Source organism: Tamandua tetradactyla, chromosome 19 (genome assembly GCF_023851605.1).
Source record: "Tamandua tetradactyla isolate mTamTet1 chromosome 19, mTamTet1.pri, whole genome shotgun sequence".
NCBI classification, from domain to species: Eukaryota; Metazoa; Chordata; class Mammalia; order Pilosa; family Myrmecophagidae; genus Tamandua; species Tamandua tetradactyla.
Window position 1 is genome coordinate 50339335 of NC_135345.1, and position 24712 is coordinate 50364046.

Here is a 24712-nt window from a genome sequence, read left to right on the forward strand (position 1 = left end):
TATCTTTATAAGTAGGGGAGAATTGGATATAGACAAACAGAAGAGAGGAGAACACTATGCAGCAACTGAAGCAGAGAACACCGAGGATTTCCAGCAAACCGACAGAAGGTAGGAAAAGGCATGAAGCAGATTCTCCACCTACAGATTTAAGAGGAAGTATGGCTCACTTAACACCTTGATTTCAGATTTCTAGCCTCCAGAACTGAGACAATAAACTACTATTGTTTTGTCACCTCTGTTCTAGTTTGCTAGCTGCCAGAATGCAACAAACCAGAGACAGATTGGCTTTTAATAAGAGGGGATTTATTTCATTACTTCTTCAGAGGAAAGGCAGCTAACTTTCATCTGAGGTTCCTTCTTACATGGGAAGGCTCAGGACAATCTCTGCTGGCCTTCTCTCCAGGCCTCTGGGTTCCAACAACTTTCCCCAGGGTTATTCCTTTCTGTATCTCCAAAAGCCTAGGATGAGCTGCGAGTGCTGAGATGAGGTATGCCAAGCTGCTTGGGCTGTGCTGCGTGGCACTCTCTCATTTAAGCACCAGCCAATTAAGTCAAACATCATTCATTGCAGCAGGCACGCCTCCTAGCCGACTGCAGATGTAATCAGCAACAGATGAGTTTCATGTACCATTGGCTCATGTCCACAGCAACAGAACTAGGTGCCTTCACCTGGCCAAGTCGACAACTGAATCTAACTACCACACCCACTCTGTGGTATTTTGTTATTGCAGCACAAGCAAACTAAGATGTCTTTGGAGCACAGACTCCTTATCCCATAGAAAGAATCATGGCTGGAGAAGAAGGACCAAAGTGGTCCCACTAAATCAGACTTTTCATGCTCAGCACTACTGACATCTTGTTCCAGGTAATTCTTTGCTGTGTGGAGCTGTCCTGTGTATGATAGGATACAATAGAATGTGGGATGTTCAGCAACATCTCTGGCTTTTACCCTGTACATGCGAATACCACCCCACCACCCCTGGCTTGATGATCAAAAATGTCTTCAGACATTGCCCTACATCCTATGGTTGAGAACAACTGCTGTGGTGTCCAGGGCAGGGGCCCTTGCTTCTTGAGGAATTGTGTAGTCATAAGACATATATAAAAAACGAACACAGAAATTCTCCCCCTACTGTTATGAGAGGGCAGAGCTTGCCCAGAAGTCTGAAACATCCTGACAGTCTGCAAATAGTTAAATATTTCAAGGCTTAGGAACAAAGTTAGATTACTAGGTCTTCTGGCCTATGTTTCTCCTGCTTTCAAGTCATTTGGTGTTTAATAATAGGAATCCCATGCTTGTGTTATAATTATGTTGGGGCGTCTTACTTTAAACCCCCCCCTCCGAAAAGGACTTTTTTACCTTTGACAGCAAGAGAACAGGGTTACGGGAGCAGGTAGGGATGACCTTAATAGACATGTCACACATTTCAATAGAAGGACAAGCTCTGCTCTAGTGTGTCTATTGCGAGGGAAAAAATAAATCTGAGTATTTAATCTCAGTACTTGACAGCTGGTTTTGAAATACAAATGCCTTGTGTAACGGGCAAGACAAATTATTTGCAGTTCTAAATATCCTTTTCAGAACTTGGAATAGTTCCACAAAGCATTTAATATCTGATTTCAAAATCTCTTCTTAAACCGTATTATATTATTTTCCCATTTGGTTGCTACAGATTAGCATGTTAATATTAGCATGCTAATAATAATAGTTGAGTTAATAACTCAACTCTAGTTGAGTTATTTTATCAAGTAAAAAGAGGATTTAGAAATTTTCACAGAAAAGCATTAGTAGTTTGAAACAAAACACAAATAAATAGCACTATAGAATCATTTGTCTAGTTAGATAGCATGCTTATGCTTTATATAGTAAACCTCGCATCAAAAGAAATGCTTAAAGCAGGGCATAAGGCCCTTCTTTATTTTTCTAGAAAACTTTCTTTAACAAAATCATTTTTTATTGTGATTCTAACTGAAAATATATTTTTTTATTCTCTTACAATCCATTTGTCTGCCTCAGAGTTTGAGTATAGTAATGTATTAGGCAGAGATCTATATGCACAAGTGACAAAAACTACCTCAAAGCAAAAGAGGGGGAAGTTGTTGAATCATAAAATTAAATTGCACTGTGTTCAGATTTCATAAAATTTATTTCATGAAAAATAAATAAGGGAAACTAAATATATAACTATTTAAAATATAAAAATTATAAAAATGAAGTAAAATATATATTTATAAAATACAATATTACACATTCACTAACATTCTTATGTAAATCAGAAAATAAAATAAAAGTATTATTTTAATAAACATTTCTTTTTAAAAGTAGAAAAAGCAATCATGAAAATTTGAAATTAAAATAGAATTTCATTATTTATAAAGTGCAATCTCATAAAACAAAGTAATAAACTGTGACATCCGGGTTTGAACAAAGTTGTCTGCTTTGTTCTCTGTGGACTCTATCAGAGTCCACAACTGTCTAAATATTTTCTTCTAGCCATTTAATCTTTCAAAAATCCCATCTCTGTTTTGATAATATGGAGATCTTTTGGAAAAATTGCATTTTAGTACAGAGATAGAGACAGTATTTTACTGACAGCAACTACAGTTTAGTTTCAAACGAAGTGTTTCTTGTTTAACTTCATCTTTTTTTGGCTCATAATGTAAAGCTGCCAGAATGCAACAAACCAGTAGCAGTTTCAACATGCCATTTTTAAATTCCACTTGTTCAGAAAGACTATGAATCAAAGTAGAATTAAGAAGCTCCCAAAAAAGTAAAGTCCAGCACCAGATGGCTTCACATGTGAATTCTATCAAACATTCAAGAAAGAATTAGTACAAATCTTGCTCAAACTTTTAAAAAAATTAAAGAGGAGGGAAGGCTTTATTTTATGAAGCCAACATCACCCTCATACCAAAGCCAGACAAAGATACTACAAGAAAAGAAAATTACAGACCATTCTCTCTAATGAATATAGGTGCAAAAATCCTCAACAAAATTCTTGAAACTCGAATCCAGCAGCACATTAAAAGAATTATACACCATGACCAAGTAGGATTCACCCCAGGTTGACAAGGATGGTTTAACATAAGAAAAGCAATTAATATAATACACCATATCAACAAATCAAAGCAGAAAAACCACATGATCCTCTTGATTGATGCAGAAAAGGCATCTGACAAAATTCAACATCCTTTCTTGTTGAAAATACTTTAAAGGATAGGAACAGAAGGGAACTTCCTCAATGTGATAAAGGGGATATATGAAAAACCCACAGCTAACATCATCTTTAATGGGGAAAAACTGGAAGCTTTCCCCTTAGGATCAGGAATAAGACAAGGATGTTCACTGTAACCATTGTTATTCAACATTGTGTTGGAAGTTCTAGCCAGAGCAATTAGCCAAGAAAAAGAAATACAAGACATCAAAATTGAAAAGGAAGAAGTAAAACTCTCACTGTTTGCAGTTGATATGACATTATATGTCGAAAATCTCAAAAAATCCACAGCAACACTACTAGATCTAATAAATGAGTACAGCAAAGTGGCAGGTTACAAGATGTAGTGTTTCTATACTATACATGGTAATGAGCAACCTGAGGGGGAAATCAAGAGAAAAATTCCATTTACAATTGTAACCAAAAGAATAAAATTTAGTAATAAATGTAACAAAGGATACAAAAGACCTATACAAAGAAACCTAAAAGAAATCACAGAAGACCTAAATAAATGGAAAGGCATACCATGTTCATTGATTGGAAGACTAAATACAGTTAAGATATCAATTCTACCTAAATTGATCTATAGATTCAATGCAATGCCAATTAAAAATCCAAAAAACTTACCTTTCAGAAATAGAAAAACCAATAACCAAATTCATCTGGAAGGGCAGGGTGCCCTGTATAGCTAAAAATATCTTGAGAAAGAAAAATGAAGTCGGAGGTCTCACATTACCTGACTTGAAGGCATATTATGAAGCTACAGCAGTCTAAATAGCATGGTACTAGCATAAAGATAGATATACTGACCAATTGAACGAAATAGAGTGTTCAGCTATAGACCCTCTCATCTATGGACAATTGATCTTTGATAAGGCAGTCAAGCCAGCTCACCTGGGACAGAACAGTCTCTTCAATAAATAGTACTTGGACAACTGGATATCCACATGCAAAAGATTGAAAGAGGATCCATATCTCACACCTTATACAAAAAAATAATTCAAAATGGATCAAAGACCTAAACATTAGATCTAAGACCATAAAAGCTTTAGAAGAAAGTGCAGGGATATATCTTATAAAACTTGTAATAGGAGGCAGTTTTCTAGATCTTACACCCAAAGCATGAGCATTGAAGAAATAAATAAATAAATGGGAATGCCTCAAAATTAAAATCAAACACTTTTGTGCCTCAAGGAACTTTGCTAAAAAATAAAAAGACAGCTTACACAATGGGAGACAATATTTGGAAACAACATATCAGATAAGGGTCTAGTACCTAGAATATATAAAGAAATTGTTCAACTCAACAACAAAAAGACAAACAATCCAATTACAAAATGGGCAAAAGACATGAACAGATACTTCTCAGAAGAGAAAATACAAATGGCTAAAAGGCACATGAAAAGATGTTCAACTTCCCTGGCTCTTAGGAAAACGCAAATGAAAACCACAATGAGATAGCATCTCACACCCACCAGAATGGCCATTATCAATAAAACAGAAAATGACAAGCGCTGGAGAGGATGTGGAGAAAGAGGCACACTTACCCACTGTTGGTGGAAATTAAAATGGTGCAAGCTGTGGAAGGCAGTTTTGCAGTTCCTCAGAAAGCTAAGTATAGAATAGCATATGATCTGGCAATACCATTGCTAGTTATCTATTCAGAAGACATGAGGGCAAGGACACAAACGGACATTTGCACACCAATGTTTATAGCAGCATTATTTACAATTGGCAAGCGATGGGAACAGCCCAAATGTCCATTAACAGATGAGTGGCTAAACAAGCTGTGGTGTATACATGTGATGGAATATTACACAGCTGTAAGACAGAATAAAGTCACGAAGTATGTAATAATATGGATGGACCTTGAGGACATTATGCTGAGTGAGATTAGTCAGAAACAAAAGGACAAATACTGTATGGTCTCACTGATATGAACTAGCACTAATGAACAAACTTGGAGAATTTTGGTTAAGAACAGAGGTCATCAGGAGATAGAAACAGGGTAGATATTGGGTAATTGGAGTTGAAGGGATACAGATTGTGCAATAGGACTGATTATAAAAATTCAGAAATAGATGGCACAATACTACCTGATTGTAGCACAATAATGTAAATTACACTGAATGAAGCTGAATGTGAGTAGGACAGAAGAAGGAATCTGGGGGCACATATGAAACCAGAAGGGAAGACAGATAATAAAGATTGGGATGATATAATCTAGGAGTGCCTAGAGTGTACAATGCTAGTGACTAAATGTACAAATTAAAAAATGTTTTTGCATGAGGAAAAAAAAAATTCCACCTAACTGCACTTGAAGTAAAGAGAGTAGCTGAATTTCATCCCACTGAAGTCAATGTAAGCTTAGAGGTCTCTAATAAACGAGCTTTTCTTTGACTAAAAAAAAAAGGTGGAATTAATTTTTCAAATTAATTTTTCAAAGTGCAGTCTTGCTTTATCAATTGTCCTTCACTTCCTTTGTTTGAAGATTAAAGAAATATAGAAAAATGCTTTCTAAAAACTCATTCAGCTTTATTCAACTCTTAATTTTAAGGCAGCACATGACTTCAAGGTATACTGCAAGATAAATAACTAAAATTTCAGTTTTGTTTTGCTTTTTTAATGCTGGTTTAACAGGGAAAAAAACAGCATTTGTGTACCTAAAAATATCTGAGTATCAAAAACTGGAAGTATAATCACTAAAGAGAGGTGGATGGGCTTCAGGATGACTGGTGCCAGGGGCCCAAGTACTCTCAGGACTCTTTACCTCTCATCTCCATTTACTTTTGGGGAGGGGGTCATTTTATTCTCTACAAAATGACTTTTCCACAAGTCAGGGCACTGGCAACCCATAGCTTTAGACTGATTCTTTCATTTTTGGTTGCCAAAATCAAGTCTTCTCCCCCAGGTCCAAATAAATCATATTGAAGTATCTCAAAACCAGTTACTATGGCCAGGGAGTAGGGTATTTTGACTGGCCAGCTTGGGTTAGGTGGCTACCCCTCAACGAGTCACTGAGACCAAGAAGGTAAGGTTATGTACAAAGATGGCAGCATCCATTTGAACCCCAGGATTAGAATGGAGGATAAAGCGAGTTCCCACACACAAAGAAGAGGAGAATGAGTTCTAAGGGATAAGTGAGAAATGAAGGGAAACAATACAATAAATGTCATCTACACCGGCTTTAAATGGATTTTTAATGAAGGGATTGTTGTGCCTCAGGGTTAACATTCTACATGTCTGTTTGCTAGTCAGTCATTTTTTTTGAATTATTCTTCTGTCTCACCCCAGAATATAATGTTCCAAGAAATACTACATACCCACTCATTATATTTTATGATTCCTTTCTCACCCAGACCATCACTGAGCCAGCCTCTTCGAAATGGATAGGAAATTAATTCCTTGTGTCCAAGTTACATGCATGCCAGAAAAGCAAGGAAGCTTCTGTGTGAAAGACTCATAGGTTTGCATTAGTTGACTTCTACTCAGAATATGCCTAGTGTCTATTCTTTGCTATAAGAAACTTTTAAAAATGAAAAACACTTGAATTGTGATCTTGCATACTCTATTTCTCCCCATGCCCCATTTCACCACTGCTACCTATTTAAAAATCTTACAATGACAAAATCACAAAGTGGTATTGAGACTTGCCACAAAACTCTGATGTGAAACAATACTGAAATAATTTGATATTTAAGCTAGCTGGCCACATCAATCAGGTCATGCGTATTGAATAACTTTGTAATTTAGGGGACCTATTCCTAATATCCAAGAGGTCCCTTGCCCTTGCGCTCCTTTAGATTGCATCCTGGCTCCCCATTTTCTAGTTCTGCAACCTAGCAAAGTTCTTTGATCTCTGTATACCTTGGTTTTCTCATATGTAAAGTAGAAATAACAACATTACTTATGTCACACAGGATTACAGAGGACATAAATTGATTCAATCTATATCAAGGATTTGGAACTGCTTGGTACATAATAAAGGCTACCTATTATTGTTTTCATATAACGTAGTCTGGTAATAAGATGAAGAATTAAACAAATGACATATAACATTGCAGAATTAAGAGGAAATTGTATAGTACTGACGGGATCTCAGGGGAAAGGAACATCAAGGGATGAGAAAGCCTTTAAGAAGCCATAGCCAAGGCTTGAGTGGAGCCCTGAAGGATTTGGTGGTGAACTAGAGAAGACCAAGCTTATATGGACACAGAGGCAGAGGCAAGAAGGAGCGTGCCCATGAAACAGAGAAAAGATGGGACAGCCTGGAAACAGGAATATGTGGAAGGAAGAACAGGATACGAAGTTAAAGAAAACTGTACTTGTTGATGGTGGACCTACCAGTTGGGGACAGTAGTCCAAACATATGGATGAGCTATGTAATGAGAGAAGACCTTTGACAGAAAATTATTTAATGAACATAATGTTGACAAGCAAAGTTTTATTAGGAATTCAGCCATAAGAGGGTGTGCTGTCAGGGAAATGGAAACATCAAACATGTCTTAACCCTGTTTCTCCCACCAGCCACCAGCCACATTTCCTTGCTCTGCAGGAAAAAAAAAAAAACCCTATGTTTTTCTATGTTACTATCTGTCTTTCTACCTCCTCTTAGCCTTTTGTCCATCACACCACTGAAACTGCTCATGTCAATGACCTGCACATTGCTGAAATCACTTGTCGGTTTCCAGTCCTCTTCTCACTAGATCTTTCAGCAGCATTTGACAAAAACGACAATTGCCTCCTCCTTGATAAATTTTCTTCACTTGGTTTCCAGAATATCACACATTTCCAACATCTTTGGCTGGCTCTTCTCTCCAGTCTCTGAATATTAGAGGACACCAAAGTTCAGATGTTGGTTTTCTCGTCTTCTCTATCTACACTTACTCCCTTTGTTATGTCATCCAGTTCCATGGATAGATAACGTCTGTATGCACCTGACTCTCTGACAAACATCTCCAGCCTGTACCTCTTTAATAAATCCCAGACCAGGGCCAGACTTTGAATGTTTTCTAATGGACATCCCCAACTCAGTATGTCCAAAACAGAACTCCTGATCTTTCTCCCTAAACTTGCCCTATCTGCAGCCTCTCCCACCTCAAGTGATGACAATCCCATCCTTCTTGTTGCACAGGTCAACAAACTTCATCATTCTTGACTCCTCCTTTGTCTCAACCACCATCCTCCAACCTCCCATCCAATCTTTCAAGAACTCCTACTGGTTTTACTTTTAAAATATAACCAAAATCAATCCACTTATCACCATATCCTCTGCTATCATACTGATCTGAGCTATCAAAAATTCTCAGTTGGATTATTTTAGTGGTCTCTAATTAGTCTTCCTGCTCCTACCCATGCCCTCTTACATCCTATTCTCAACACAACTGCCTAGATAATAAATGTTAGAAATAAATACTAGTCAAAAATGACTATAAAAGCAAAAGATTTGAACGTACATTTATCCAATGAAAATATGCAAATGTCCAAAATACAAATGATATAATGCTCATTAGTAATTAGGGAAATTCAGATCAATGAGATACCACATCACACCTTATAGAACGACTAGAATAAAGAAGATAGACAAGTGTTTTAGCAAGGATGTAGAGAAATTGAAACCCTCATACATCGATAGTGGGAATGTAAAATAGTGTAGCTACTTTGGAAAACTGTTTGGTAGCTCTTAAAGAAATTAAACAAAAAGTTACAAAATTACCCAGCAATTCCTGTTCTGAATGCATACCCAAGAAAATTGAAAGCACATGCTCACACATAAACTTCTATATGAAAGTTCACAGTGGCATTATTCATAACACCCAAGAAGTAGAAAAGTGGAAATAACTCAAATGTCCATCAGTTGATTAATGGTTAACCATTATCCATTAATCCATTGTATGGATAGACCATAAACAATACATAGTTTGCCCATACAATGGAATATTATTCAGCCATTAATAGAATGAGAAACTGGTCCATGATACAACAGGATGAACCTTGAAAACATTATTGGTTGTAAAATAAGCCAGACACAAAAGGCAACATATTGTATTATTCTATTTATGTAAAATGTACATAATAGGCAAATCCATAGAGATAGAAAATAGATTGGTGTTTGCCAGAGGTTGGAGGAAGGGAGAATAGGGAGTGACTGCTAAAGAACATGGGATTTTTTTTTTAGTGTGATGAAAATGTACTGGCATTAGATAGTGGTTATTGTACAACTTTGTGAATATACTAAAACAACTCTTTTAAAGGGTGTATTTTACAATCTAGGAATTATATCACATTTTCTAAGTGACTACAAGGTTGTAAGTTTCGTCTCCTTGGTTTAGAGGTATGAAGTCAGCAGACCAGGCAAGATTTACTTCACAGAGGACTAACTATATCTGTCTTTGAGCTTCATGGAAATCAATCAATAAGGGAACCATACTGGATTAAATAGTTCTTACATGAAAAAAAGAAATCTGAACTTAGAAACTTTTTTCCTGGGCACAAAATCTAGGAGGAAATTCCAATGTAAATTCTTATATCAGGGACTATTAGATTACATAATGGATGCTGTATTTGACTGCAGTTTTGCCCCAAGACACAGAAAAGTTCTTTTAAAAGACGTTTCTTCTATCAACTAGTTCTAAAAGACAGTTGGGAATAAAATCAAATTGCAACTGACTCTAAAGGAATTTTTGCCAAAATAGTACAGTTCAGACACACCATTTCCAGATGATCTAACTTTATAGAGAGAAAGAGCTTATGGAGTTGAGACACACAGAGTCACATTTCCTTAGATGAACTTCCTCTAATACCAGATGACTCAACTAAGCATGTGGCAAGTATTAGAGGGCAGTTTACATTCTGATTTGTATTGTTGATTAAATAAAAGTCCATATGTTTTTGATAGTGGACACACAGGTAGCAAAGTCAATATACTGTTGTGAGAATTTAGGGGTTTGATTTATTCCATTGTCTAATAAGATAGTCATCATACTTATAGACTAGAGTAAAATCTAAAATATTCAAATTCTATTTTCTCATAGGTTGGGGTAAAAAGTTTTTCAGCTTCAACAAAGAATTCTATCTGCTCATCTGGACAAGCTCTTACTTGAGAGCATGGCATTTGTGCCATAAGGCATAAGATACTATTTGGGTCTGCAAATCTCTAAGTGCAGGTGTCTTTAAACAAATGCTTCCACTATAAAAGCATTTCAGTAGAACTCCTGCAAAACACTTCCTTTTGGGATAGACCTGCACTCTGGATGAACTAACTCCAAAATGGACCCACTTGGAGTTAGGAGGATGTTGGCTTTGGACACTACACTGCAATGCTGTTCTCTATAAATGTTGCTGAATGGATGAACAAATGAATGGATTTTTACTATAGTATCAAGATAAGATTAGAGTTGAATATTTTTCTCATGTAATCTTAACTGGAATACCATATACTGGCTATAAGTTCTGAACTAGTCACAAATTACAATTTTGAACTTTTTTTTCCTAATTGTATGGTCTTGACTGTTAACGCATGTATCTTCCCCACAAAACTGTGAGCCCTTTCATGATGCTATTCACCTCTGAATCCTCCACATAATACCTCTAACTAGTTTAGTGCAAGGCCCACAAGTAGATATTGGGAAAAAAAAAAAGAAAGGTGATAATAGATAGTGAATAGAATTGTTTAGGGGTGCTTTTTCAGAGGGTTCATGGTCCAGGAATTGAAACTGGGTCTTCTGCATACAAGGCAAGCATTTTACCACTGAACCACCCGTGCACCCTGGGGTTGCTTTTTAAACTTCACGCTCTTGGCACAGTGTATATTTGAAGGTGTAAATATGAGCCAGTATAATGGGCACAGCACCCCAGAAAGTAAAGAAGGACAGCCATTCCCTGTGGCACTGGAATGTAGGTCAATGACTAGCCATGGCCAGACAGACCTTCGCACCAGGGACATTGAATCTGGTGGAGATAACTCAAAGGTGTGGGGTCATTTAGAGTTTATCTGAGGCATCAGTGGTAGAATTACAAACTTGGGATACAGATGTGGGTCTCTTGGGACAGTGGTAACAGAGCACCTTCCAAAACAGTCCATTCCCACAGTAAGATTTTGGCTTCCTCTTGCCAATTATCTCCATTCCTGCTTCAGCCTGGCTCTCCAGACTTCTGCCAATTCATGAGCCACCTGAGCAAACTGAAAAGTAAACTTTAAGGCAATCAAAACATACGAAAACACTAAGTTTATATTTCCTACTAATTTCCTTGGAAATCCTATCACTATTTACCCATCAACACATTAATTTCTGGCTTTCCGACCACACCTCTCTCTCGTGTTTCTCCTAATCCTTCTGTGAAATAAAATTATCTCAAAAACAGTCTACTTAGATTTCAAATACCTAAACGTATCTAAAATATTCAAATTCTATTTTTTTTTTACCCTATTGAGGAAATGGAGTAAAAGGAGTTTTCAAAAGTTCAATATGCACACAATAGCTAAAAGATGGAAATAACCAAATGTCCATAAACTGGAATTTTTGTACATCTCTGATATACAGAAAAACTAAATGTGATGCCTTTGTGTAACGAAGCACTATGCAGCCACAAACAGGAGTGAAATGCTGATACATGCTGCAGCATGGATGAATCTTGAAAACATGATGCTAAGTAAAAGTAGCCATGCACAAAAGATCACATATTATATGATTCCATTTATACGAAATGTACACAATAGGCAAATTCATAGAAACAGAAGAAGACTGGTGGTTGCCAGGGCCTGGGGGCCAGAGTGAATAAGAAGAAATTGCTTAATGGTATGAAGTTTACTTTTGGGATAATGAAAACGTTCTAGGACAAAATAGTGGTGATGATTGCAGAACAGCGGCAGTGTTGTAAATGCACTGAACTGTATACTTTAAAGTGCTTAAAATCATAAATTTCATATTGTGTTTCATCCTAATACAAATACAGTACACAAAAAAATGAGAGGAAATATACAGTAGGGTTTTTAAATTAAGACTCCTATTTGCAGTAGGAGTTACATTCAGGGTGGCTTCTCAAAAGAATTTCTCTGGTTGTAAAATCATTGTAGTTTTGACTTTCCCTTTAGAATGCGGACTCGTCTATTATTATGTAATCAAGTGTTAATATTAAGACATAACCTTAAGCCTTTGGTGAAAAGAAAGATAAAATTAAACACAAATAAAAAAAATTTTTTAAACACATTGAAAGTCATTTCATTTTCTTTGTTCTCAATCATATCCCATTTCATTTAGATGTAAAAAGGAAGTTGTGAAAATTAAGTATAATTTAATGGCTCCTGGCAAACGCAATATTTTCCATTCTGGCAAAGTTTATTACTATGGATTAGCATTAGTTACTCAATTTTCCAAAGATACAGTTCTCAGCATGAAAGAAATGGGGTCAAGAAGCAGGGTTTATATAATTCTTCAAACTAGGGTAACAGAAAAGTGCCACCAGCAGCTAATTCAAAATTGAATGGACCATTATTGTAAATTGTTTCAAGTCTACACAGTAGAATTCTTGGAAATTCCATTTATTCTATTGTGTTAATAGAAAGAAAGATTTATGTAATCATTAGAATGATGGTTAGAAGCCTACCTCAATAAGTAACTGAAATTGGGAGTAAAATAGGAAGAGCTTTCAAGTAGGGGTACTGTAGGAATCTTTGTTCAATAAATTATTTCATAAAGATGTATTTATCAATTTCATAAGGCTACTGTAATAAATTACCACAAACTAAGTAATTTATAGCAACAGAAATATATTCTCTAATAGTTTTAGAGGTTAGAAGTCTGAAATCAAGGTGTTGGCAGGACCATGCTTCCTTTGTAGCCTCTAGGAAAGGAGAGGTCTTTGCTTCTTCCAGCTTCTGGTAGCCCTAGCGTTCCTTGGCTCACAGCAGCATAACTACATGGTCATCCCTGTGTCTATGTCCCTGTGTCCAAATTTCCTCTTCCTATAAGGACACCAATCATATTGGATTAAGGGCCCACCCTACTCCAGTATGACCTCATCTTAGCTGATTTCATCTCCAAAGAACCTATTCCAAATAAGGTCAAATTCTGAAGTTACAGGTGGACACGAATTTGGGACGACCGTTACTCAACCCAGCATGATGTGCAAAAGGAAGTAGTTTCACTGACCTAACGCAGCCTTTGTAAAGGTATTATACTCATTACTTAGTAAGTTATACCTATTGAAAAATCTGGGACACATGAATTCTCATCTTTCAGCATTCTACAGAATAAGATGAAGGTATTTTGAAATATCTAGAAACATATTTATTTTCTTCATGGCCAAGAAAGTGTTTTGTTATTCATCCTCTTTCCCTCTTCTAAGACGGAAAACAAAATAACTCTTTCTGGAGCACAGCACTTCTGTGACCCACCAATTACAGGCCTCGCAGGATCTTTTCGAACCTTTCAATCTCCCATCAGAGCTGGAATATAACCTGAACCACATCCAAAAATCTCTGAAGATCACTTTTAAATTGAATTTCATCTGGGTTTGTCTTATGAGTTAGGTAAGTCAGTTATTCCTAATCATGAGACAATTTATGCTGGATGCTTCCTTTCACAGGAAAGTATAATAATTTACTGTAGTCCTCACTTTGAAATTTCTCCATAGGGGAGTAAGAGTATGCAGAGATTCAACTCTGATTAGAGGATGCTGGTGGGCACTCCTCATGAAAAAATGAGAAGAGAAGGGATAACACACAGCAGTGGAAGGCAGCAAGTGTTCTAGATTTTGTACCTTGTCTTCACCTTTCTTTTTTCCCACTATTTTATAATCTAGTACCTCCTCTCTAGGAAGTTTAAACACAGCCACAATCTCTATTCCCTCCAACTTTAAGGGAGCTTTGGTCTTAAAACCAACCAATTTGAGTTATACCGTGCAAAAAAAGGGGGGGGGTTCAATTCTAGAATTTTATGACTCTTTTCTTTCATTTCCCTCAATTATACTTTTCACCCAAATCTCACACATCAGTGGCTAAATATATACACACTCACACATCTATATATATACCCTGAAAATCACTGCTTTCCATCTCTGATGGAACTAAAGAAGAAAACCCATGAAATGACAAGTATCCAAGTTTCAAAGTATCTGTTTCAGTATGTTCTGTAGCAAAGCCAAAGAGAGAGTCTTTTCATTTTCCTAAGAAGCAAAAAGCGGTGAACTATTTCCTGATTTACATTTCCTGCATTATGTGTGGTAAATTGAAATACCAGCAACTTCAAGTTCAATTTCCTACTTATTAAAACTATGCGTTGCTTAAAAAAGAATTTTCAATTACCTCTTGGGGAAAGTCACAAGATTTCCATCGACATTCCTTGGAGGAAACCATCTTAATGCTTTTATAAATAATGAAAGCATTTCAGTTCAGAAGTCCTTAAAAGACAATTACTTCATTTACTTTTAGATGCTTCATCAAAGTGGGTTATTCAGCCCACACCCTTCAGAGCAGGTGCCTGTAATTAGATGCGGTCCTCTCACCTGATTCATTTCCCATGCTTTGGAAGGCTCTTTGTTTGAGAGTACTAGCTCACTATGCATTCATAAGGAAGATATTATTACCAAGTTCCATGAAGCCCTCTGAGAAATTCATCAGTCCTACAAACTACTGACCTTACCCTAAACCCATCTGCTTGCAGGCCAGCTGACTCAATGTCTCCTGCCATCCATCCGCGCACACATGATGCTCTGTGGCAGATTTGTGAACAGTCAGGAAAGGAGAGGAGCTCACATTTTTAGAGAGGGTCACTGGGGGAACAAAAAGGGGGAAACCCTAATTAAAAACATTTCTGTTCATAGAACCAAGCGATATTTTTTGCATGCCCTTCAGTCAGGTCCTCATGCCATACAGTACTTTACTGCATGCATTCATCTTTGTCTGTTTTAGTTAAGAATCATTTGTTGAGAGCCTGCTCTGTGCAAATCACTATTCTAAGTGTGATGGAGGATTTAAAAAATGAGTTAGAAATGTTCTCTGCCCTCAAAGAACCGTAGGCTTTAGTGGAAGAGACCAGGCGTTTCCTAATTTTTCTTACCCGGGTTAGAAGAGAGCCAGAGGAAAGATCTTCTCCTAGGCATTTGCCCCAGATTTTCATAATTCTAAGGGGCTAGTTGTAACTCCATTCACAGCACTTTCTTTCAAGAAAGCATGAGGATGCAAGTGTGTGAGAGTGATGTTATTTTAGGGATAATTTGTTATATGCGTTAATTTGTATTTTAAAAAAGAGCATCCTCTGTGCTTAATTAGGAATAGATTATTTGTGAAACACTGCAGTTGATCACAACTTACAGGTGAATCATGATTTGGCCACATGACCCGAAGGACTGAAATAAGGATTGATTGAATGGAGGGAATATTGAGTGATGGAATTTATCAAACTCAAGATTACAAACAGCAATATTAGAGGCTCTGGCAAGACACACCTTTGAATCTTATCCCTGTAGAAAAGTAGAGAGTACAAGTTCCGTTTGAATCACGGGTGAGAGGGTAGGGAAGTCAGAGGGGCCACTTTAATATCCTATTCCAGGAGATATAGATGATACACAAGAATGACAGATCATTGTTGAACTTGGGTGACAATAAAGAGTTTAAAATTCTATTCTAGCAGTTATACGGTTTTACAAATTTGAATCCAAATGTTTTTAGATCCAATAGAGACATTTCAAGTCAACAAATATCTTGGTGGGGAATTTTTTATGATTTGGAAACAACACATATGAATCACATCTGTTGTATTTTGTTATAGCAGAACACAATGGAAGAACTTGGCTAGTAAAACCAGTGAAGTAATTTAGGATTCATTTAGCTGAAATGACTGACAGGTATTAGAATGGACAACAGATGGCAGAAACAAGCAGCTTACCACAGTCCCATTCATCCGAACTGTCTGAGCAATCTGATGTGCCATCACACCACACGTCACGTGACACGCATTCATGATTCCCGCATTCTCTCTCATCGTCTTGGCAAAATGCTGGCACAGGGGACAAGAAGCAAGAAGACAGAAACATTTTAGAAGCAAATGTAATCATCACTCACACATATTGTAATTTGTTAACAGGATCATAGTTGTAACTATGAAAAAGCAGTACCCATAGCAGAAGTCCCAATAATTAGATAACAAGGTTAAAATTTGAAGGGGCAAGAGCAGAGCACCAGAGGTGAATAGACTGAAATCATGGGTAGGAAACAAGCTCTGTCCACAATGTGGTAATGTGTATTTATTTTTCTTTAACAAAAGGAAAGAATAACCTCTACTACTAAATGTCTGTCAGAGTCACACTGATTTTCTCTTGGGTTTTTAAAAATAATTTCATGGATCTCCTTGACTGTCAACACTACATCCATTTCCTTTCTTTCCCCTTTTATAAGGGAACCCTGATTGTGCTCAGGCCCCCTAGTCCTCCCTAGCTCCAGGGTAGATTCTGATTAGTTTGAGTGGGGTATGGCAATTTTCTGACTACACTTATTTTTTTCTGACTGCAATTTTTTAGTCCATGGGGGAACATGCAATCCTAAAACAGAGTCCTGGCTCATGATTTTGTCAATTGTGCTTTGCAAGAGGGCTCAGCCCAAGCTCTGCGGACCTGGGTCTGTGTCTAGCCAGGGACTTAGGCAGCCTGTAGGAAACAGCATCTATTTCTAGATGCTTCTTTTTGCAACTCAGTGGTTTGTAGAAGATGTCTTTTCTAGGCCATGCAAAGACTCCTGACTGCTAGCTGTGGCCCTGCTAAACCTAAGTGAACCTCTTCCTGAAGTCCATAGATGAGGGGGAGCTCTCTCTCCCACAGGAGGTGACTGAAGAAGCAAGTTGCCCCAGATGCTCTCGGCAGAAATCTTTAGATCATGGCAGGACAAAGCAGAACTAAAAGAATCAGAGAAGATACTAAACTCCTGCCTTCAGCCTCAAAAATCCACCCTACACTCGATTTTATTTGATAATATAAAACATGCGTGATATATATATATATATATATATATAATAATAAGAGGTAAATGTCTTTACTGTTTAAACCAGTTTGAGTTGGATTTTCTGTTACCTGCAGGTGAAACATCTTAACAAATATAATAACACCTTTTTTCTCATTCTAAATGTAATGGCCATTCATTTAGAAAAGACAGAAAAACACAGTGATTTAATAATCCCACCACCCAGAGATTATACTAGGAAACATTTTATTATGATCTACTGATCTTTTTCTATATGTGGATATATGTGCATTAAAAACCCAGGAAATAGTGCACGAATACTTTATATTTTTGTTTTATTCACTTAATATATTATGAAATATAGAAAAATGATTCTCCTCTTACTTAATTTTAATGTTTTTATATTATTTCTTTTTATGATTTATCACCAATGTGCCCTATTGCTGGATATTTTGGGGTGTTTAAATTTTTTCAGTATTATAAATCATTCTATAATAATATCATTGTGCAAATATTTTTATACACATTTGTGTTTTCTTAGCATATATTCCTTTTGGTAAAAGGTATGAACATACTAAAGGATTTTGATATATGTTTCTAAACGTAGAGCTTATATTCAAAGTGAGAGATAATTGGTGTTTAAAATTAAAATGTATTGAAAATTCACGTAAGCATTTACAGCAGTTTTTTTCATCCATGTTATCAGGGCAGTCTGGGAATCCATCACAGATCACTGTGTGCTTCAAACATTGTTTACTGAATGGGCATTCCCAAAGATCTCTCTCTTTACAACCTGGAGACAGAAGAAAAAGTTATTTACAATATATATAGAAGCCAAAATGAATTGGATCAAACAACATAGATAAATTATAGCAATGTTACAAATGTATTTTTCCTTAAAGAGCTTTGACTCCTAAATGCTATGACAAATACAATTTCGAAATATAAATAGTACACCTATCCTAACAAAATGTCAAAAGCAACATGTGGAAAATGGGAAAAAAAGAAAGAAAAGGCAAAAGAACTACACATCAAAGTACATCTTAGCTGTTTCTCTTGCTTTCTAAGTCAGTTTACCAACACATAAGACTTATCCATAGAATTATGAGTTATGCTTGTAAGCAAATATGCCAAAACATAGTACTCTGAAAGCATACTATCTTAAAACATAATTTTAGTCATCAACATATGGAGTGGCCATCTGTTTGTTTAGCCAAAGAGGCTCCTTTTATGTCATATACCTACAAAATTAGTTTAAGTGTCAGGCAACAAAGTCAATACTTTGTAGTCGGATAGCCAAGGTAAAAACTTTTTTTAATTAATATGATAAATAAACATAATTTGCCACAAGGTCAGTCTATAGCTTAGACTGCAATTTGCCTATGAAATATTAAGCATTTGTGATAAACTCAATAAATGGCATTTGTTTCAAATGCAATGCATTCCACATGTCTGCTAAAACATGCCATGAGTCTGACGTATGCTAGTCCTTCCGGTCAGACTCATGGCTCTTGTTAGATGGTGAGGTGTGTGAAGGCAAAGACCACTGGAAGTCATCTTCAAGCACCCTTCGCCCCTGCCGAGAATAGTGGCCAGAGCTCAACAGACCGCAGTGAGCTAAATGCACTCCATCTCAAAATGTAATTTTAGTATTTTCTGTGTATTTTAAATGGAATTTCATTTCATGTGAGGAACAGAAATTCTCTCACTCCCAGGAAAAGATAAAATTAGTTTAAAGTGAATCAAATGCAAAGCAGTGATCAAATACGGAGCTTCTAAAAAAATGTTATTTCTCCTCTGAGCTAGTATCAAAAATTCAGAGAAATTTCACAGATAACTGACTCAGGTTTCTTGGAATCCATCATGAGAAAAACTCTGCTTTTTTTTTTTGTCAGAAGACAGTGACCTGACTAAGTCAACAGAAGAGAAATTGTAAACTAAAATTACATTTAGTTTTTAAAAGCTTTAAGAATTCAATAGTGAGAATTCTTCATTAGCTATATATCTGGAGTAGTCTTAGACTTCAAAAACCTAGATGTCTATGTTAGGAACTCATGGTGATAGTACTTGGAGTTTTTGGCTAGTAGGGAATACAGCCATTTGGAAGTTCTGCCAGTGATGGTTTCTCAAGGCTCTGGAGATTTGAGTGGGGCCTGAAGTCTGTCTCTCACAGATCAGCTCCTGCCAAATGGTGCAATCTGCTCATTCCACTAGATGGCAAAAGAATGAAGAAAGAGGCTTAAACAACCCACTGTGCCCGCCAGTTCTAGGGATGCTTCTTTCTCCCCAAACCATACCATTTGCTAGTAGAGGATGAAGAAAGACAGCACAAGTCTTTCTCCTTATTCACAGGATACCCTTAAGAGCACAGAGAAGAGTTTGGACATTTGGGATGAGCCATCGAAAGACCACAAAAAGTACATCTTCTGGGGCATACGCCGTCTAAAAGGCATTCTCATTAATAATAATAATAGTGATAAGAGATGACATTTGTGATCCACTATATATCCACATTCTACATATTACTTTTAATTCTTACAGTAACATTGCAGCATCAGTATTATGATCACCATTTTATACGTGAGGAAACTGAGGTTTAGAGAAGTTAAACAAACGGTCCCAAATCACAGCTCAGTGGAGAAGGATCCAGTTGGGATCCAAGCGCAAGTCTTCAGTTGCTGTCCTCTATAAAATGAGAATTTGGATGGAGGAAGAGGGAGCACAGCTTTAGAGTCAGACACCTGCATTTGAATCCTACTTCCAATTGTGCTAACTACATGCCTTGAGTACATTAACTTACTTCTATGAAACTCAATCCCCATGTTTCTAAAATATTTAAAAATAATGCCTGGGGTGGGCCACGGTGGCTCAGCAGGTAAGAATGCTTGCCTGCCATGCCTGAGGACCTGGGTTCAATTCCCGGTGCCTGCCCATGTAAAAAATAAATAAATAAATAAAAATAAAAATAATGCCTGTTATATAGGGTTACTATAAAGATTAATGAATACTCTATAAGCATTAATTTACTCTTCTATACTTTCTCTTTTCTAATAAAAGTTTTCATGGCCCAATGCTTCTTTTGTTGCATAAATAAAGTGGGATAAAAAACTCAACGTACATTATTCATTTTAAGTTAGCATTATCTTGTGACGAAACCATTCTCTCTTTAAATGGCATATTTTTGTAAAATTATGTTTTAAATGTATGTTCTAAAAGTAAAAGGGTATGAGTCCATTAAAAATTAAAAACAGATATGACTGAAATGGGATGTTTAATGGAGCTGAAGGGTATAAAACTTAATAATTGTTGAGGTCTGAGTAACAGCTGCCCCATTCCAGAGGTGACACCAACTCCTGCTCATCCAGAATACTGCCATTACAGTGACCAGTGTGTCTGGGTTTGTTCAGGACTTTCCCAGTTTGAATAGTAAATGTCTCATGTCACAAGAACCCCCTAAGTCCCAGGTAAACTGGGATAGCTGGTCACCCTTACTGAGACAAGCATTTCTCCTGTGCTCTTGACCAACTCTATCTTTAATTTTCACAAAAGCTCTGTGAAGCTGAGTCTCTAATTGGGGCATGTTTTCGTTCTCTACAAAGAACAGTTGTCATGGGTGAAGACACAAAATTACCTCAAAATAGATGTTTCTTATTCTGTAAGAATCTCTTGGTTATGTAAACATAAAGTAAGGAGGTCCACTCATCCTCTTGATTTTAGCTGCTTGAAATAAAAGCAATTCTAGAATATGCTCAGATTTGCAAGGATTCTTCCAAGCAATTGATGAAATTTATGAAAACATGTCTACACAAAGCAATTTCAACTGCAACAATTCACCACAAGAGGGGAGATACTTAAGAAAACTGCTCATTGCTGAATGCTAACACATGTGTTTTTAAAATATATTTATTCATAAATTGTGTGCTCAGACTATCATTTCTTCCTGCTACAAAATTGCCAGAGAAACACAAAATAAAGCAATCTAACACATCAGTGGTTTTGTAAGTAAATTAAGTAATGTGTTGAAGTGGAAACTAATAATGTTGTTAGAAGTTCTGGGTGATTTGCAGATGTTTGAGGGTGAATGGTTGTCATATTATTTAGTAAAGCCCAATCATTTAAATGTCTTCAGTGCTTTCATAGACAGAATACATCAGAAGGATAGGGAGCTTGGGCTGAATCCTAGCTTTGCTAGAACCTGTGTGCCAGTTTGAAAGGGTGTATGTACCCTAGAAAAGCCATGTTTTAATCCGAATCCCATTTTGTAAAGGCAGCCATTTCTTCTAATCCTATTCAGTACTGTATATTTGAAACTTTAATTAGATTATCTCCCTGGAGATGTGACTCAATCAAGAGTGGTTGTTAAACTGGATTTAACACGTCTCCACCCATTCCAGTTGGGTCTTGATTAGTTTACTGGAATCCTATAAAAGAGTGATTCAGAGAGAACAACAAGAGAGAAAGCCGGGAGATTTGGAGAGAGCAGAGAAGAACCACATAGCCACAAGAAAGTCATAACAGAGAATGCTGCAGAACCATGAAGCAGAGAGTCCACCAGTCAGTGACTTTTGGCGATGAAGAAGGAAAATACCTCCCAGGGAGCTGGAGGGGAAGTTAGCAGATGAGGCCGTGTTCGCCATGTGCCTTTCCACTTGAGAGATAAACCCTGAACCTCATCAGCCTTCTTGAATCAAGGTATCTTTCCCTGGATGCCTTAGATTGGCCATTTCTATAGACTTGCTTTAATTGGGACATTTTCTTGGCTTTAGAACTGTAAACTAGAAACTTATTAAATTCCCCTTTTTAAAAGCCATTCTGTTTCTGGTATATTGCATTCTGGCAGCTAGCAAACTAGAATAACTTGTGTTTGCATTACCATATGATTAGCCTATCTATTCCTGGAAAGAGAAGCAGAGACAACTGAGCAAAGAGGCAAAAAGGGGGAACTGGATGATTTTCTGAGTCCTTCGCTGGGCCTTCCTCAACGGGACATCTTTTTTTTCAAGTATCTTGGCTCCCAGAACATCAGACATGCCCTCGTTAAGATACTTGCTTATATACAAAAGTGTTCCAAAGTGAAATGTATGTCAATATTTTATTATCTGTGGTCTTGGGAAACTTAATGAGAGTTTTCTCATAAGTTACTACTGCTGGAACAACTAATTCAACTGGTAATATATTAATTTGTTACCCACTTTTAACTTCCCTTAAGTTAAAAGGGAAATATTTTATTTCATAGGGATTAAACAATTTATTCTGTCATTACAGGTACCTTTATTTATGTGATTAATGTATTGATGAAAACTCATTGCTTTACTGGAAACCTGATGTTTTAGGGTCATTTAAGCCCTAGAGTCCTTTGAATTTATTTATTTATTTATTTATTTATTTGCAGGCTATAATTTAGATCTCAGAACTTTTATTCTTGTTAAGGCTATTTTTTTTTAATTAAGCTCTGACATTTCACAAATGTTTAGTCCCCACTGCTAAATTTAGGTCTTCCCCACTCAAATATGATATCATACAATCCCTTTGGACTATCTAAGATGGTTCATTTTTAAATTGCATCTCAGGATACCACAATACATCAGTCAAGGTTTAGTGAACAAATCCAATAGATTCTTAATAAATCACTTTTATACAGAATAGTCAATGAGTTCGGATTTATTTCTTTATTCGAAGACCACAAATAAGCAAACAACAGTAGCTTCTAAGGCTCTTCACACCCTGTGTGTCCTATATAACAAAATTAACCCTGCTCACTGTACCATCTTCTGGCAGCTGTAATTTTCCAGCAGATGTACTTTTCCACATTTATAATAGCTGATATGATTTCAGTCCATTGCTTGTGACATCTTGTCTAGATCAGAAGGGCAATGCCTACTACAGAAAACTCATTTTGGAAAGGAAGGCAATATTTCATACCTCAAAGGCCAAGAGAATGGACTCATTTCAAAAAATGAATTGCCTTCTGTGCTTTCAATAACAAAAAGTGTCAATTTTTTAGAGCAGAACAAGCTAAATAACAATAACCAAACTATACTTTGGCTGGCCTTTCAACCATTTTACTTTATCCCAGAATATTGCTTACAAAAGAGCATCATCTGTTTCCTATTCCCCACCACACTCTGAGGTTATAAGTACAAAGGCTTGCAGGGAAATAAAATTGGAATTAGCTCCACTTCAATTACCTTTGGCATTTCTGGCCTTTCCACTGGTGATTTTGGAGATTAATGGCAAGAATGTCAGGAAGAGTTTTATCCTTTGCCGACAGAGACAAAATCAGGGAAGGCATGAAAACGAGTCCAAACTTAATTTGAATGTTGGAGCCTGAACTCTGTCTTTGTGTATCTAGACCTCTATTAAACAACATGGGAGTCATATGCAAAGACATTGAATATCTTGTTTTGGTTTTAAAGAAGAATGACAATTACTTTAGAAACTCTAATAATAAAAATAATCCTTACACTTGTAAAGCACTTCCCCTTTTCTAAGTATTTGCTGATATAGCATCAAAGTTTTAAATAGAAGTGTAATTGAAGGAAAAATCAATACTATTAATAAGAAAAACATCAAATTTATGCCTTGCAGTTTGATATTTTAAGAAGTAAATACATTAACATTCAATCCCAGTTACATTTATTTAAAATGTACCAGTTACATTTTTCTTGCACAGTTCCTTTTCCTCACTAATTACTACTGTTCATTCAAGAAAAGTGCTGTCTCACATACATACCACAGTTTTCTTCATCACTGTCATCATCACAGTCAGCCTGGCCATCACACCTTCTGGAAGCCAGAACACACCGTCCAGAGCGGCACTTGAAATGACTAGGTGAGCACTCTAATAAAAACAATATGCCATAGAGGCCATTTACTCTCAATGGATAAAACACCCAGAAATATTGACTAATTCATTTGTTCACATGTGGGATGCGCTCAAAGAGCTATTACTGAAGATAAGGAGATAAGGCTGGTTCTCTACAAAGCCAATGAAACCAACATAAACTTGGTTTTCTTCCGTCAGTTAATCAGTACCTTCAACTTCTTCATCTCTCCAGATCCAGGCATTTAATGAGTCATTAATTATCTCTCCAAATGGACAATATAGCAGTTCCCAGAGACTGAAATGCCCTAGAGCCAATGCTTCTAACTACCCAGCTGTCCTCAATGTGTCAAAATCATTTCCTCATTCCAATCTTTCTAAGAGTGGGCAACACCCAATTCCATTTCTCTACCTCATGATGCTTTCTACTTAAAGGCTTGATTTTCACCCACTACCTTTAGGACTATTAATATAAAAGCAGCATCTATGTATAAGGGACTTGTGAGTTCTGCGGTTAAAATGGAAAGTACCTGAAATATTAAACTCATCTCTGCAATTTATTTTTTAAAAGATGAAAATATGTAACAGAGAATTCACAAATTCTTCAACGTAATTAACTTCATGGATTTACTCATTGTTGTAACCTAATTGGCAACTAAATAGGAAAAAAAAGAGCCTTCAAAAAGTATACTTGAAAGTTGTAAGAGAAAAGCAATGCAT

The 24712-nt window shown here is 36.5% G+C and overlaps 1 protein-coding gene across 2 annotated transcripts in view; it reads right to left on the reverse strand.

Annotated features, from left to right (window-relative positions):
- The window catches only part of CORIN (corin, serine peptidase), a 250569-nt gene that overhangs the window by 28394 nt on the left and 197463 nt on the right, over nucleotides 1–24712 (reverse strand). For both annotated transcript variants that reach the window (XM_077136786.1, XM_077136787.1), the window contains exons 13-16: nucleotides 23903–24010; nucleotides 17849–17962; nucleotides 16103–16213; nucleotides 14858–14987 (exon numbers count right to left, since the gene is read on the reverse strand). In XM_077136786.1, the coding sequence (XP_076992901.1) occupies nucleotides 14858–14987; nucleotides 16103–16213; nucleotides 17849–17962; nucleotides 23903–24010 (463 nt within the window). The remainder of the gene's footprint in view (nucleotides 1–14857; nucleotides 14988–16102; nucleotides 16214–17848; nucleotides 17963–23902; nucleotides 24011–24712) is intronic.